This window comes from Salvia miltiorrhiza, chromosome 3 (assembly GCF_028751815.1).
Source record: "Salvia miltiorrhiza cultivar Shanhuang (shh) chromosome 3, IMPLAD_Smil_shh, whole genome shotgun sequence".
NCBI lineage: Eukaryota > Viridiplantae > Streptophyta > Magnoliopsida > Lamiales > Lamiaceae > Salvia > Salvia miltiorrhiza.
This window is the reverse complement of record NC_080389.1, coordinates 38,888,893-38,904,245: the sequence shown is the minus strand read 5'-3', so window position 1 is coordinate 38,904,245 and position 15,353 is coordinate 38,888,893. Positions and strand designations below refer to the sequence as shown.

The following is a 15,353-nucleotide window of genomic DNA, read 5'->3' as shown; positions in this document are numbered from 1 at the left end:
ATAATAAGAACTGTCATAGCATGGAACTTAGTACAATCAAAAGAAGCTAAGGAAGACATCTGTCATAGCATCCATAATAGTTAGAACAAAAGAAGCCAAACCTAAGTCAAAAAAAGTACTAAAACCACAAGAAGAAACAACCTCAAATTGAAACAGAGTACTAAAAAGGATGGAAATTCAGCAGTTGTCTTCACATAAACAGGCAAAAGGACAGGTTGGCTTGTTGGCTTGCTTCAGTCTACTTGCAACGCATTTGCAGCACGCGCATGAGGTACTCCTGCCTTGCTCCTTCAGGGAGGCTCATGAAAAGCTCGAGCCTCTCTCTCTTATCACGAGTATCTCGCAAACATCGAACTTGTCGCTGATATTGAGTCCCGGTATGGCACACACAGTCTCAAACACTTCAGACCTTGCTTGAGCTAGGTCAAATTCGTAGCCAATTCTGTTTCCAATGTGCTCCAGCCTCTTGTCTGTGTTGCGACCGATTTCAAGCAGCAGCTCGTGAACTCCATCAAGGCCATCATCTCGCTTGTGCTTTCTGCCTGCATTCCGTCTCTCTCGTCCACACTTTTGACTATCACAGACGCTGCCTTCAGCCACATCATTCAACAGCTCTTCCTCACCTTGTGGCGGTGGAGTTATCTCATCGTTGTTCACCTCGTAAGCGATATTGTGTTGACCAATCATATCATTAACAGCTTCCATGAAATCTTCGGCTCTGTTCCCTGTTGCTCGGTCCTTGCCGAATATAATTTTCCAGTCATCGTACAGTGGCCAGCTCTTGTAGCGCATATTCCGCGCGTTGTTGTCAACCTATAAAGGAAAACAAAGTATAGATAAGTTCATCAATACTGCTCACACATATATAGCACGAGAAAAAGTGGTGCGCATACCTTCATGATCTGCTCCCACTGCTCGTTGTTAATGTCTATCATGTAGTCACCGTTGACATTGAATCCGAACCCACTCTTACTAAACATTGCATTCAGCGAGTAGTAGTTTTTCTTCCATGTCCCTATTTTGGAGTTGATGTGTTGATTAGCCTTTAAGTCGGTCCCGGGGAACTCCTTTCTCAGTGCTTCCTCCAGCTTACCTAGGAATCCCGCGCGAAACCCGTTGTCCGACTTCCAGCCATCGGCGACCAACGACTTTAGGGCATTCACCAACACAGTTTCTTCCTTCGCTGACCACGACCAACGTGACTTGTCGATTTTGTTTGCTTGGCCGCGGGAAATGTCATTGCTAGCAGTCTCATTGCCACAACCTATTTTGAACAAAGTTACAGCAGAGACAACAGGGAACAAATAGAATCAACAAATAGATTAAAAGAATGAAGCAGAGCTTCTCATATTTTTTAGTATGAATGCATATGTATACATTATTTAAACAAAAATAATCCAATCTTATTAATAGATCAATGAAATGAATGTTCACACTGTCCTTCGCATTCTATTCACAAAAATTAAAAAAAAAAAACTCAATCTTCACCAAAATGAAAATGAAAACGCGAATAACATATAAAAATAAAAAACAATGGTCCAAATGTAAAAACTATCGAAATAACCAGCAAAAATTTCAGATAATCAGTTCTATTTTCAAGTATTTGAATCAACAGTATAAACCCTAACCACAATTGGGAGATTTCGAAAACAGGTTACCATGCGCAGGAGAAGCCATTGTTTCCAGCCGTCGATAGCAAATTATGTGTCCGAAGAAGTGTATTTCCAGCTGAGCCATTATAATCCAATATATAATGGCGGGAATCAGACGAAGCGTCGCCCCAGCCAAAAAATCGAGGGAATTTTCCCTCCAAGCAACGAACGATCCATCTTCTCAGACGATGACATTGTTAACTGAAAAGAGGGATACGTTGGCCATTTCGCAAAATATTGAAGGACAATATTGTAATTGTACCCTTTAATCATGCGTAAACCCAATGCTACTGAACACAAAAAAAATGGACTACCATTTAAACAAACCTAGCAAACAAAAGAAAAGGTTATTAATAAGGCCTTACCAACCATGGGCCCTTTGGTTTAAAACAATCAAGCCCAAACCAACCAATCCTACCAAACTAGGCCTAAGTATGAATCCATTTAAGGAAAAAAAATCTTGGTGCAATTTTTCTTTTTCGCATGTGTTAGAAGAATTTTAAATGTTATTCATGTGTTGGTTTCTTGGATACAGTAGTGGAGTCAGTAATTCTCATTGAGGGGATTGAACTTGACCATCCTGTGAGTCAATTTTTTTTTGAACATTTTGTACAATTTTTTTTACTTAAATAATACTACTACTACTACTACTACTACTACTACTAATAATAATAATAATAATAATAATAATAATAAACATTTTCATATATCAAATAATTTCAATACACTACAAATAGTGTTAATATATATGATGAGTAGCCTAAAATATAAAGATACATTCCTAAAAAGTCACAAATATAAAAACATATCAAAACTAGCCATTTTGCAATGAAAATACTAATTTGTTCATCGACAGTGACATACAGTAATGTATTATTAAAAAAAAAACAATGACTACAACCCTTAATGCACGTCCACCTATTTGAATTTTGGCTGCCATGCATGCATTTAATTATTATTTTATTTTTTTTTCAAAAATTTTGCAAGTTTATTTCATTTTTGTTGATTTTTTGTTTAATCATTCATACATAGCAATAAATTTTTTATTCCTTCAAATGTAATGCTTCATTAACTTTGGTTTGTAAGCCTTTAGTAATTAGTACAAGCTTATTAACTAGAATAAAAAACCATGCACCTTCATTAGTATTTTGAAAATTCAAAAAATTATATTTTAGAGAGAGAAATTTTGACAATACAGAAAAAGGAGGAAAAAAGTTTTTTTTTAAATAACAAAAAAAAAATTAAAATAATGTCAGAAAATATTTCAAGACAGATAAATAGAATCGACCCTTTATAATAATAGACCAGATCCCTCAAAAAATAATAGACCAGAAAAAAGTCAACACTAAGGCTGAGATCATTCAATATGTCAGCATTGCATGCAATTTTCATTTCAATTCTTTTTGAAATAATATATTATTAAGTAGTCTTCTTCTCCAACTAGATTGTCACATGCTAAAACTACATAATCAATTAATCAATTAAAAGTTAACATAAGATCTGGCTATCTTAATTTGCAAGGATCCGATTCAATATATTTTTTTATGTCCAATCTATCTTATAGAACAAGTTAATAAGCCAATATATAGCTCATCAACCAAAACCAAAATCACTATCTTCCAAATATTTCATATAAAAAAAATACAACCAAATATGGCAGAAGTGAAGGTGATTGGAAATTTGTATAGCCCATTTGTGAGGAGAGTAGAAGTGGCTCTCAAAATGAAAGGTGTGGAATATGATTATATTGAAGATCTGAGAAACAAATCAGCTCTCCTTCTACAACACAATCCAATTCATAAAGTGCCAGTTTTGGTACACAATGGCAAAGCAATTGTTGAATCGATGGTAATTCTTGAATACATCGATGAGGTGTGGGAGGGTCCAACCATTCTTCCCAAAGATCCTTATGATAGAGCTATGGCTCGTTTCTGGGTCAACTTCATCGATGACAAGGTTCGTCTACTTCACTAACTACTTCTTGTCTTTCGTAATCACATTTACTTATATATGATGTGAAATGTGCAATTGATGGATCTTGGAATTTGGATAGATTTTGACAAAATTATATGTTGACATGGCCGATATAAAGACTTAAGTACTAGTAAACAAATATGGTAAAACATTAAGAAGTCTTTTGCGACGACCTCGACCAACAAGGTCATGCTAGATCCAATTGTTTACCTTATTAGATTTTTTTTTTTTTTTGATCGGGCAAAGTCATGTTAGATGTTAGTAGTTAGTTCCCCATCCACTCCAAGAACCACCTTATCTCTCCATTCACCAAATCCACCTTATATCTCCAATCTCCAATTCGCTCCCAAGAGGGATTGAACCCGGGTCACTTCACTTAAGTGAGGACCTGGTGGCCAGTGGGCTAAGCCACCTGGTTTGTTTACCTTATTAGATATCGAGCACACACTATATATATCGATTAGGTTATCCTAAAAGGTGTCTTTTACATATTTTTTTTCTCGTATTATATCGCACTGTATAGGATTAGGTTATAGTGAGATTGCTATTTTTCGTGAGATGTGATAATAATGAATACGTCAGTATAAAGTCTTGAATAGACAGGATATAATGTTGAATAACTATATTCAAAAAATTAATAAAATTTTCGTTCATTCGAGGATTCGAACTTAGGTAAAAAATTCCCCCCTCGAGGTAAATATCAGTCATAGTACATTAAATTGACACCTACAAATCAATCTAAGATCTCATATATATATATATATATATATATATATATATATATATATAGGGGGCCGCTCCAATGAGACCCCTTAATTTTAGTGAGATCTAGGGCACGATCTGATGCATTTATTTTATCAATCCTATGGCTGATATTGTATCTGGAGGGTGATTTTTTTTCGCAGGGTTCGAATCCTAGAAGGAGCAGAATATTTTAAATTTTGTTATTCATCAGTATATACTGCATTGTTCATCAGTATATACGGCCCCATTCATCAGTATATATGTCTTATTCATTACGAATTTTTTAAATTTTATTTTTCATCAGTATATACATCTTGTTCATTAGATATACGTTTTGTTCATTAGTATTATATGTCTTATTCATTGTACTCATGTTACACGAAAAATAGGGGGTCTCACTGGAGCGCGCCCCTATATATATATATATATATATATATATATATATATATATATATATATATATATAGGGTGAGGCTACAATGAAAACAACCCTTAGTGTATAAAATATGTATAAGATCCAGCCGTCCAAATTAAAAGCATCTACGGTCCAGATTTAAAATTCATCCTTTTATTGATTCGTCTAGTTTGTTGTTCTGATTCGTAACTAAAATTGCGTGAAGGGCAAATATGGCATTAAATCTCTGGGTAATTATGGAAAGATATTCACGCGGTGGATATGTCACAAAGTCTGTTCCGATATTCACGCGGTGGATATGGAGAGATTTTCTATTCCATCTGGGTAATTATGTTTCTTGAGAATTTCGAACGAATGTGTACGAATTTAATATTTCTCATATTCTCCATCTGCAGACGTGACGAAATAGGGTTTGGAATCGGCAGCTGAATGGCGAGGACGAAGAATGCGACGGCGAAGACGAAGAATGCGACGGCAGAGCGAGGTTTGTAATTGTTTGGTTCTATTGTGGGATCGGTTATTTTTCCGTTCGAATGCGACGGCGGCGTGAGGATCGACTCTTGCAAAAATTTATTTTTGAAATAGAATCGTCAATTTTTTTGGGTTAATATTTGGGCGAGGTTATTTTTTTTGTATAGAAACCTAGTTTAATGTTGGAACCCTCATTTTGGTTCGTTTGTGAGTTACTTTTTGGAATTTTATATGCTATGCCATTGTCCATATCATCCAATATAAGATTGTGGGGTACGAATTTGTTTGTCCCGAAGTTCGTGTGCATACGAATTTGTTTTTTACACATTCTATTTGTGGATTCGTGGTCCTCCTGACAGTTTCTTTATTGTTTGTGGTATACCTTTGGGTTTTTTTTTGGGGGCGGGGGGTGGTGTGCTTTTGTGTAGGGTTTTAATAAACAAGGTATTGCACCATAAAAGTCGAATCTTGTCGTGTGTGTATGTAGTAGCCTGAATTTGCTGCTCATTCTTACGAATCTTGTTCGAATTAGCATGAACTATGTTGGGCATATATACGAATTATATTTATTGGTTTGATAAGATTCAAGAATTTGATATTTAATTTTTTTCTGCAGGCAAAGAAAAAGTTCAGGAACCTTCATCTAATAAAGTTACGAACTGCCAAACATCACAAGGTATATTATGTCACATGTTGTTAGTAATTAACATAATTACAATTGGTTTTTATTGAAACTATTGGTATTTATGTTTGTGTCCAACTATTGATTATATACCATTTGAATGTAATGTAGGACAATGTTACGAATTGTATGATTATATATCATGAATTATATGCTTGGATATAAAATATAAAGATGTTACAAATTCTATGCTTATATGGCAATAATTATATACCTGGATATAATATTTTGCGGAGGTACGAATTATATAATTAATGTAGCATACTGTTACGAATTATATGCATGTATGTCACGAATTATATACCTGAATATAATGTATTACACTTGTTATATATCACGGATTATGTACCTGAATATAATGTTTTACAATGGTACGAATTCTATAATTATATGTCAAGAATAATATGCCTGAATATAATGTTTTACTATGTTACGAAGTCTATAATATTATGTCATGAATTATATACCTGAGTATAATATTTTATGAATTCCATTATTATATGTTTTATTTCTTAGGTTATTTTGGAGCCTGTGGGAATGCGATGCAGGGACAAGGGAATTCTCAAGAAAACAAATTATAACTTGTCTCCGTTAGACATTATTTTCTGGAACATTTTCTTTGATCTATACGTTAGACATTATTTTTGTGGAAAATATCGTACCTTTATTATGACTTTCATTGGATTAATTCCATGTTTTATCAGTTTTCGTACACTTTATCTGAGTAAGAATTATACAAATGTTGGTTTTTAAATAATAAAATATAATTCTTACGGCAAAATTGTTGTGTTACGAATTTTTTATAAGTTTATTCTGAAATTGGTATGATAATATCCTACAAATTCAAATTATTGTTTTGTGTATGGAGTATTTATTCGCAATTATTCTTTCATCCAAATACAATAATAAGTAAGTTGTTTTGGTATTAGTTGTTTTTTTTTTTCGGATTACGATATACTAAAGTCACTGATTAGAATCGCTTTTTTTTATGAATCACCGGAATTGCGAATTATATTTTGTGGGATTACGAATTATAGAGAACTGATATGATAAATTTTGCGTTATTATTCTTTCACGAATTACACTTTATCTGATTAATAAGTATACACATGTTGGTTTTTAATTAATAAAAATGATTTGTTCGAAAAAAATGGTGTGCTACAAATTTTTTATCATTTTATTCTGAAATTGGTATGATAATTTCCCTACAAATTCAAATTATTGTTTTGTTTATGGAGGATTTATTCGCAAATATTCTTTCAAGCAAATACAATAGGTAAATTGTATTAGTATTAGTTGGATTTTTTTTTTTGGATTACTATATACTAAATTCACTTATTTGAATCTCATTTTTTTATGAATCACCGGATTTTAGAATTATGTTTCGTGGGGTTACGAATTATAGAGAATTGGTATGATAAATTTAGGGTTATTATTCTTTCAGGAATTACACTTTATCTAATTAATAATTATACACATGTTGGTTTTTAATTAATAAAAATGATTCGTTCGGAAAAAATGGTGTGCTACGAATTTTTTATCATTTTATTCTGAAATTCGTATGATAGTTTCATGCCAATTCAAATTATTGTTGTCGAGAACGGTGGATTTTCTCGGAATTATTCTTTCACCCAAATACAATACTCCCTCCGTCCCTGAAATAAGTTCCTCTTTTTCCTTTTTGGGACGTCCCCCAAATAAGTTCCTCTTTCTTTCTTTCCATTTTTGGACAACTAGCCCACCACTAATAATACTTTATTTATTCTTACTTTTCACTTTTTCACCACTCCCAATACTAATTATAACACTTTTTCACCTTTTCACCACTCTCAATACTAATTATAACATATTTTTTTCCACTATCAATACATTTTACCACTTTTCCTTAAAACTCGTGCCGTCCCCAAAGAGGAACTTATTTTGGGGACGGAGGGAGTATCATCTTTCACATGGAAAAATGAGTTAATGAGATGAAATTGTTTTTAAAATAAATTGATTTGGTGTTTTTAATGAGATGAAATTATGTTTTTTTGTGTATCATCGGGATTACGAATTATGTTTTATGAGGTTACGAATTAACGAGAATAGCTATGATATGAGTAATAGAATTAAGATTGTACGTAGTTGTTAGTTGTGCGGGATTATGGCAAATGTTCATGCAAAAAAAAATTTAGGTTAAAATTTAGGCAAATGTTTATGGCAAATGTTCATGCAAATGTTAGTTGGCGTCTGTGTTTTTTCGTTTGAGAATGCGTTAAAATTTAGGTTATAATCGTGTGTTGAATATATGGCATCAAATAAAGATTTGATAGTTGCAAATAAAGATTTGTTGTGAACAAAAAAAAGATTTGATGTGTGCTTAGCGTGAATAATTACAGAAGTTAAATGTTGAATTACATCATTAACCTTCTATTAAATAGGCGTGTATATTAAAGATTAGATTAGGCTAATTTTAAGCCATTAGATCAATCAAGATCTAATGGACAAGATTCATCCGTATTTTATACACTTAAAAGTGTTTTTATTATAGCCCTCCCCTATATATATATATATATATATATATATATATAACTCATGAACTGATGTATCAATTTAATATGGCGAAAATCTCACCCCATCCAGGATTTGAACTTAGGCGAAAATGTCTGTTTATATGAAACATTGATATATTCGTATGAATTATTTGACTTATTTGTACTCAATCTCCATTCTCTAAATATATAGCATTTTTATATATATGTGTATGTGTGTACTTTTTTAGATAAAAAGCATGCCATTTTTTTTTTAATCGTTGCAGTGCACTCCGGCAATGTGGAAAGCATGTTGGAGTAGAGGAGAGGAGCAAGAGAAGTTGAAGGAGGAAGCAAGAGAAGCCCTCAAATATCTAGAAAATGAAATTAAGGGAAAAAAGTATTTTGGAGGTGACAAAATGGGCATAGTAGATCATGCTGCCAATTTCATTGGGTATTGGTTTCCGATTACTAGCGATTTTGTGGGACTCCAACTCATGACAGACAATGAATTTCCACATCTGTGCAGATGGGCGGATGATTACTGTAATCACATCTTTGTCAAGGAAAATGTTCCTGATAAGGACAGTTACGTTGCCAGATTGAAGACCATACAGATCAACTGTTAAACTATAAATTACATCATGTCATGTAATTTACATAATTAAGTTTTTATGCATTGCAATAATGTACTCCTTATTTTGTTAATAAGCAGGGCCGGTCCTGAGAAAAATGAGGCCCTGAACGAAACTATAAAAATAGGCCCTCAATATATTAACGCATCAATATATTGAAAAATAAAAGTTTTCATTACTCATAAAAAATGACTACATCTTAAAAAATGACTACATCTAGCATTTTTACTTGCAAAATCATGTACGACATCGTTCAAATCTATGTTATCTAAAATTTCTTAATCTCTTTTTCTATACATAACTAGTATTACTCCCGTGCATAAAAAAAATTATATTTTTTAGAATATTATATTTAGAAAATAAAACTCTATAAGTTACTTATATTATTATATAAAACAGCTCTAATAAACATAATAGTATTAAATGAAGATAAAACCATCTTATAATTGGAGGATATAAAATGAATAACCAAGATCTTGACAAAACCTTTTTAACTAACGATTATTATTATCTATTTAAAAAATTTCTGACAAAATATCTAAATATTTTTCTTTCAAATTTTCTATTAATTTTGAAAGGGTTTTTGGAACTTTTAATTACTTTTTACTGATTTGCATTTCATAATATATTTTTTTGAGGCGTTAATTGACTGTAAATCCACAAACTATTAGTGAATTTTGCTATTTTTTCAACTTTATAAATTTGCAATATAAATACATAAACTTTAGCTTATTCCGAAATTTGCCCTGAATTTTAATTTCGTTCATACATGACAAAATTAAAGATGATATAATATACACATTATATCAAAATAACTTATACAAAATTTCTACTGAAATATACATAGTACTAATATATATATATATATATATATATATATATATATATTTAATGAATATATAGTTTAATTTTAAAATTTGTATCTTGATAAAATTAACAAATACAACCTAGCAAAGATGAAATTTAAAATTTGTCATGATCAAGAATCATAACATTTTAAAATTTGTTTATTTTATTTTCTTTTTTATATGTTTACTATATAGTATTATTTGTATATTTATATTTTTTTATTATAACAATATGATGCGGTTACAAAGATTAAACTTATATTTTTTCATTTTAGAACTCTTTAGCTTAAAATATAAATTTGTAGATAAATGATTATATATATATATATATATATATATATATATATCTTAAAAATAGAATTTCTAATATGATTTACATTTATTAAATTTTTAGTACGTTTTTGTATGAATTTTATATTATTATTATTATTATTATTATTATTATTAGATATTGATAAAAAAATTAGAAAGAAAAAATTATTTTAAAAAATAGTAAGGTGATTTTTGGCAGGAAAACATAATTTACTATTTTTGAAAGTGATCGAGCTTTTATATATGTATATAGATATTGTCAAATCATTCAATCTCTCTAAGGACATTGGCGATCTCAAATACGTTTTCAATAATTTTAAATTTGAGAAGCTCCTTTTAGAACAATAAGTTAGTAACTGCATTGTCAGCATAATTTTATATTTCGATTTGAACTTTGAAGTTTTAATATCATACTATAAATTTGACACTAAGTTATATTGCGTAATATTTTTTTAGTATATATAAAGTCTATAATTAATGAGATATATTTAAAATTTTGGGCCCTCAAAATTATGTTACAAAATTATCATTAAATTAATTTGAAATTAATTTTAAATTGAACTTTGAATTTTTGACAATAAATTATGTTATCTAATATTTTTTTAGTATACATAAAGCCTATAACTAATGGAATATATTAAAAAATTGGGCTCTCAATTTATTGGGGCCCTGGGCCGTCGCCCATGCCCGCCTGCCCTCAGGGCCGGCCCTGTTAATGAATAAGGACTTTTCTGGAGAAATAAATCGGTTGAATTAGCTAGCCTGCCTCAAAAATGAATCTATGTACTAAGCTTCCAAAAGATAATGACGACGATATCCAATTTTATTATTAGTTTCATCAATTCATAAATCATAATTTTGTATGCCATCTAAAAATATTGAATTCCATAAATAAAATCTAAATCAAACTAACAAAAGAATATATTATCAGGAAAAGTATGTAGAAATTCCATGCAAATTGCAATAATTTGACAAACACAATTGTGTATCTTAAATTATCTCAGATTCTCAAGACTGGCCCAATGTTAAAGTGACGAATTTAACATGGGTTTGAATCAGGTATCTGTAGATGAATATTTTATCATTTTATGCGGCCCATTATAATAGCATCCCTAGATATATAAACTTCCAACAACATTTCCAAGTTAATCTTTTGGAAATAATCATTCTTATTACACTAATCAGTTTGTTATCCATTTTCCGTAAAACAATTATTAATAAAAGAAATTGCGGGATTGAGGATTGGGATTTGGACTCGGGTATCTCACTCTCACTCTCGCTTGGCTTTGTGGCATCAACCATCCTTTACTTCTTCCAAAAAAATCCTACATTCGTTTATCAAAAGTATATAATAATGAGACTCACTACTATACAATCGGTTGCACTGTGTAACTGGTTTTGGAATGACACTACTTCAACATACAAATGACACTTGAAGATCTTCAAGCTCATTTGTATGTTGAAGTAGTGTCATTCGAAAATATTCAAGTGTCATTTCCCGAATAAAGTAGTGTCATTCTGGCAATCAGTTGCACATGACTATTTGTGTATAATAATTATCCGATTTGATATTCACAAAGAGTATACTACTTCTTTTCTTTGAACATGACATCACTTTTTCTTTTTAATTACAACCATTTATATTTTATATGTAGCCTTACATTCAATTCAACTACCACTCATTTCTACTAATACACATGCACTTACGGATTTTTTTTTTTAAATCTGTGTCCACCAGAAATTATATACTCTTGGTAGATGAAGGTAGTATTATTTTCTTTACTTGGAGCAAACCGTCGTATATAGAAGTACTAAGTCAGGATACATTTAATTAATTTTAAGATAAATATCAATTTTAAACTCAAATTATATTTATTTATTAAAACTGTTCTGAATCATAAAAAAGTATTTATTTAAATAAATGTATTGCGTCTATTTTCCAGCCCCGAAATCTTGATGTAGCTTGCTAAATGCCACTGTGTAATTTTTAAAAATTACACAGCCCATCAAACTAACTAAAAATCACATCTGAGAGAGAGATGGCAGAAGCGAAGTTGTTGGAAGGATTGGGGTCTATAGATCATGTGTGAAGAATAGAGCCCCTAAAATGAAAAGAGTTGAATATGATCGCATCGCAGAAGATGTGAAAAACAAGTTACCTTTTCTTTTAATTTACAAATACAATCCAATTCACAAAAGAAGTGCCTGAATGGAAAATCCATTGGTAAATCCTTAATCATTGTTGAATATCGATGAAGTAATTAATATTGCCCAAAGATCCTTATCAAAGAGCCATAGCTAGTTTCTAGGCCAATTTCTTCGAGGAAAAGGTTCGAGATTTGTTATTAATTTTTTATGATGGATACTTTGGGATTGAAGAGGCCGTTTTTTATTACTAGAGAGTAAAGAGTAACGTTGTAAATGTCATCCATGAGCGCTTCTAATGTAATCATCCCTGTGGTTGTGGTTAAGGATTTTAAGATCTAGCTACAATCTTTTGATTTGAATGTATATATAAAGTCATAACTCATAAGGATAGTGCATATTCTTTAAATTAATTTAAGATTATTATTTTTTGTGATTCGGTTCATGTATATATATGTATAACTTTTCATTTGGTTAAGTACTTGTGTCTTCAAAGTCTCATCTCTCTGGACCTTGAGACGGATAGAAATCGTATTTTGACAGATGGCCCATGGCACTTTCATAATGAACTTATGATCCTTCAGAAGTTGGAATCGGCTAATACGGCAGCCAATACGAGGTTTGAATCCATCACTTTTTGGGTGCAACTTCATAATATGCCTATTGCATTTATGGATCAAACTATTATCAGGAGGATTGGAAATCAGATTGGAACAGTCCTTGAGATTGATGATAATAGAGGGAGTACGTTCATTGGTCGATATGCTCGGGTTAAAATATCGCGCCCCCTTTCGGAGCCACTGGTTCGATGTGTTCCCCTTCACGTCGAGGGTTCTAAGGAGGAGGAGTTGGTGCTCGTGTTATACGAAAAACTGCCAGATCATTTCTGCTTTGCGTGTGGAAAGTTGGGTCATTTCATGCGGGAGTGCGATGGAGATGACGAGCAGAAGTCAAACCCTAAGTTTGGAACGTGGCTCAAGGCGGGACGAGGGGTGGACTATCGCCGAAACTCACAACCTCGTCCATCTGTTTACACCCCGGTAGGAAATCTTTCTACGGCACCCCGTAGGAACCCTAATGGGCCGCGCCCTCCACCACGCGAACCTAATCCTACGAGGTTGGAGAAGGATAAGGGTGTGAACTCTCCCTTTAATGAGGAAGGAACTTCGGAGGTCCCTCTTTTTGAGGAAGGGACTATGGAGGTCGAAAATATGATTCTTGAGGAACCACAGCATGCTGAGGCAGACAATACGGAGCTTGTAGAGGAGATGAGGGATGTTATGACGGAGAAGAAAGGGGCTGATGGGGCGACGGTGACTGGGGCTGGTTTTCTTTTGCTGCCTCCTATAGTTGAACAGTCGGATGAGCTGTTACAGGATGAACCTACAGGGAGGAATGAGCTAAGAGAGACAGACCCCAAAGCGGGGAAAAGTTCCAAAAATGGGAAAAGTCCTAACTCTGTGGGTGTTTCTCCGGCTAAGTCTCGAATGAATCCTTGTGGGAAAGGATGGAAACGTCTTGCTCAAACTCTTTCACCTACTTATTCCAGTGCGGGGGGAGCACAGGCGGCTGGAATAAAAAAGAGAGGCACTGCGTGTGAAAGCGGAGATCGAAAAAAATTAATTGAATACCCAAACTTTATTTTTATTGCTCGTATCTATATATATATAAAAGTAAAATAAGCTCCATCCTACGTGGCGTAATAGAATCACTCTATTCTAATTTTCCTCAATTCTCATTCATTCTTATTTTTTCTAAATTTTTAATCAACAAATTTCTATATATCTAATTTCGAACCTATCATCAACAAATTTCTATATCTAATTTCTTATGCATTAATTATATCCCAATCATATATATCTAATTTCGGCCTCATGCATCCACGTTTGAGCTCTTATTTTATTTACTTCAACCTATCATCTTTATCTCTTTCTCTTGATTTTAATTATTATCACTTCATTCTAATTTTCTTCAATTCTCATTCACTCTTATTTATTTATATATTTCTAATCAATTTTTACATTATAGCAAAATAAATCATATCCTACGTAGCATCGTATAATCACTTCATTCTAATTTTCCTCAATTCTCATTCATTCTTATTTATCTATAAATTTATATATATTATAGCAAAATAAATCTTATCCCGCGTGGCATCGTATAATCACTTCATTATAATTTTCCCCAATTCTCATTCATTCTTATTTATAATCAATTTTTACATTATTGCAAAATAAATCATATCCTACGTAGCATCGTATAATCACTTCATTCTAATTTTTCTCAATTCTCATTCATTCTTATTTATCTATAAAGTTAAATTTTTCAAGTGAATGAGAATTGAGGAAAATTAGAATGAAGTGATTATACGATGCGACGTCGGATAAGATTTATTTTACTATAATATATGTAGGATTTAAAATTAAATAGATATGTTGGATTTATCTAATAGTTTTATACAATTATTTAATAGTACAGATTTTATCTAATAGTTTTATACGATTTTTAATAGTATAGAATTTATCTATAAATTTAAATGTAAAAATTGATTAGAAATGTATAAATAAATAAGAATGAATGAGAATTGAGGAAAATTAGAATGAAGTGATTATATGATGCCACGTAGGATATGATTTATTTTGCTATAATGTAAAAAAATTGATTAGAAATATATAAATAAATAAGAATGAATTAGAATTGAGGAATTAGAATGAAGTGATTATACGATGCCACGCAGGATAAGATTTATTTTGCTATAATCTATATATATATAAAAGTAAAATAAGCTCTATCCTACGTGGCGTAATAGAATCACTCTATTCTAATTTTCCTCGATTCTCATTCATTCTTATTTTTTCTCAATTCTAATTCATTCTTATTTATTTATATATTTCTAATCAATTTTTACATTATAGCAAAATAAATCATATCCTACGTGGCATCGTATAATCACTTCATTCTAATT

The 15,353-nt window shown here is 31.7% G+C and overlaps 2 protein-coding genes and 1 long non-coding RNA gene across 3 annotated transcripts; 2 read left to right on the top strand and 1 right to left on the bottom strand.

Annotated features, from left to right (window-relative positions):
• Positions 1-300: 300 nt before the first annotated feature.
• On the bottom strand, positions 301-1,677 carry LOC131018782 (uncharacterized protein At2g29880-like). Its single transcript, XM_057947488.1, has 3 exons — positions 1,659-1,677; positions 894-1,264; positions 301-813 (listed from the first exon to the last, which is right to left on the bottom strand). Exons 1-3 carry the CDS (start codon positions 1,675-1,677, stop codon positions 301-303), a joined length of 903 nt encoding a protein of 300 aa, XP_057803471.1.
• Positions 1,678-3,161: 1,484 nt separating this feature from the next.
• Positions 3,162-9,272, top strand: LOC131016621 (probable glutathione S-transferase). Its single transcript, XM_057945329.1, has 2 exons — positions 3,162-3,608; positions 8,736-9,272. The coding sequence occupies exons 1-2, from the start codon at positions 3,306-3,308 to the stop codon at positions 9,075-9,077; spliced, it is 645 nt and encodes a 214-aa protein (XP_057801312.1). The 5' UTR covers positions 3,162-3,305; the 3' UTR covers positions 9,078-9,272.
• Positions 4,850-6,655, top strand: LOC131016639 (uncharacterized). The gene is made up of 3 exons (XR_009099153.1): positions 4,850-5,269; positions 5,873-5,932; positions 6,455-6,655. It is a non-coding gene; the product is annotated as an uncharacterized LOC131016639 (long non-coding RNA).
• Positions 9,273-15,353: the final 6,081 nt, after the last annotated feature.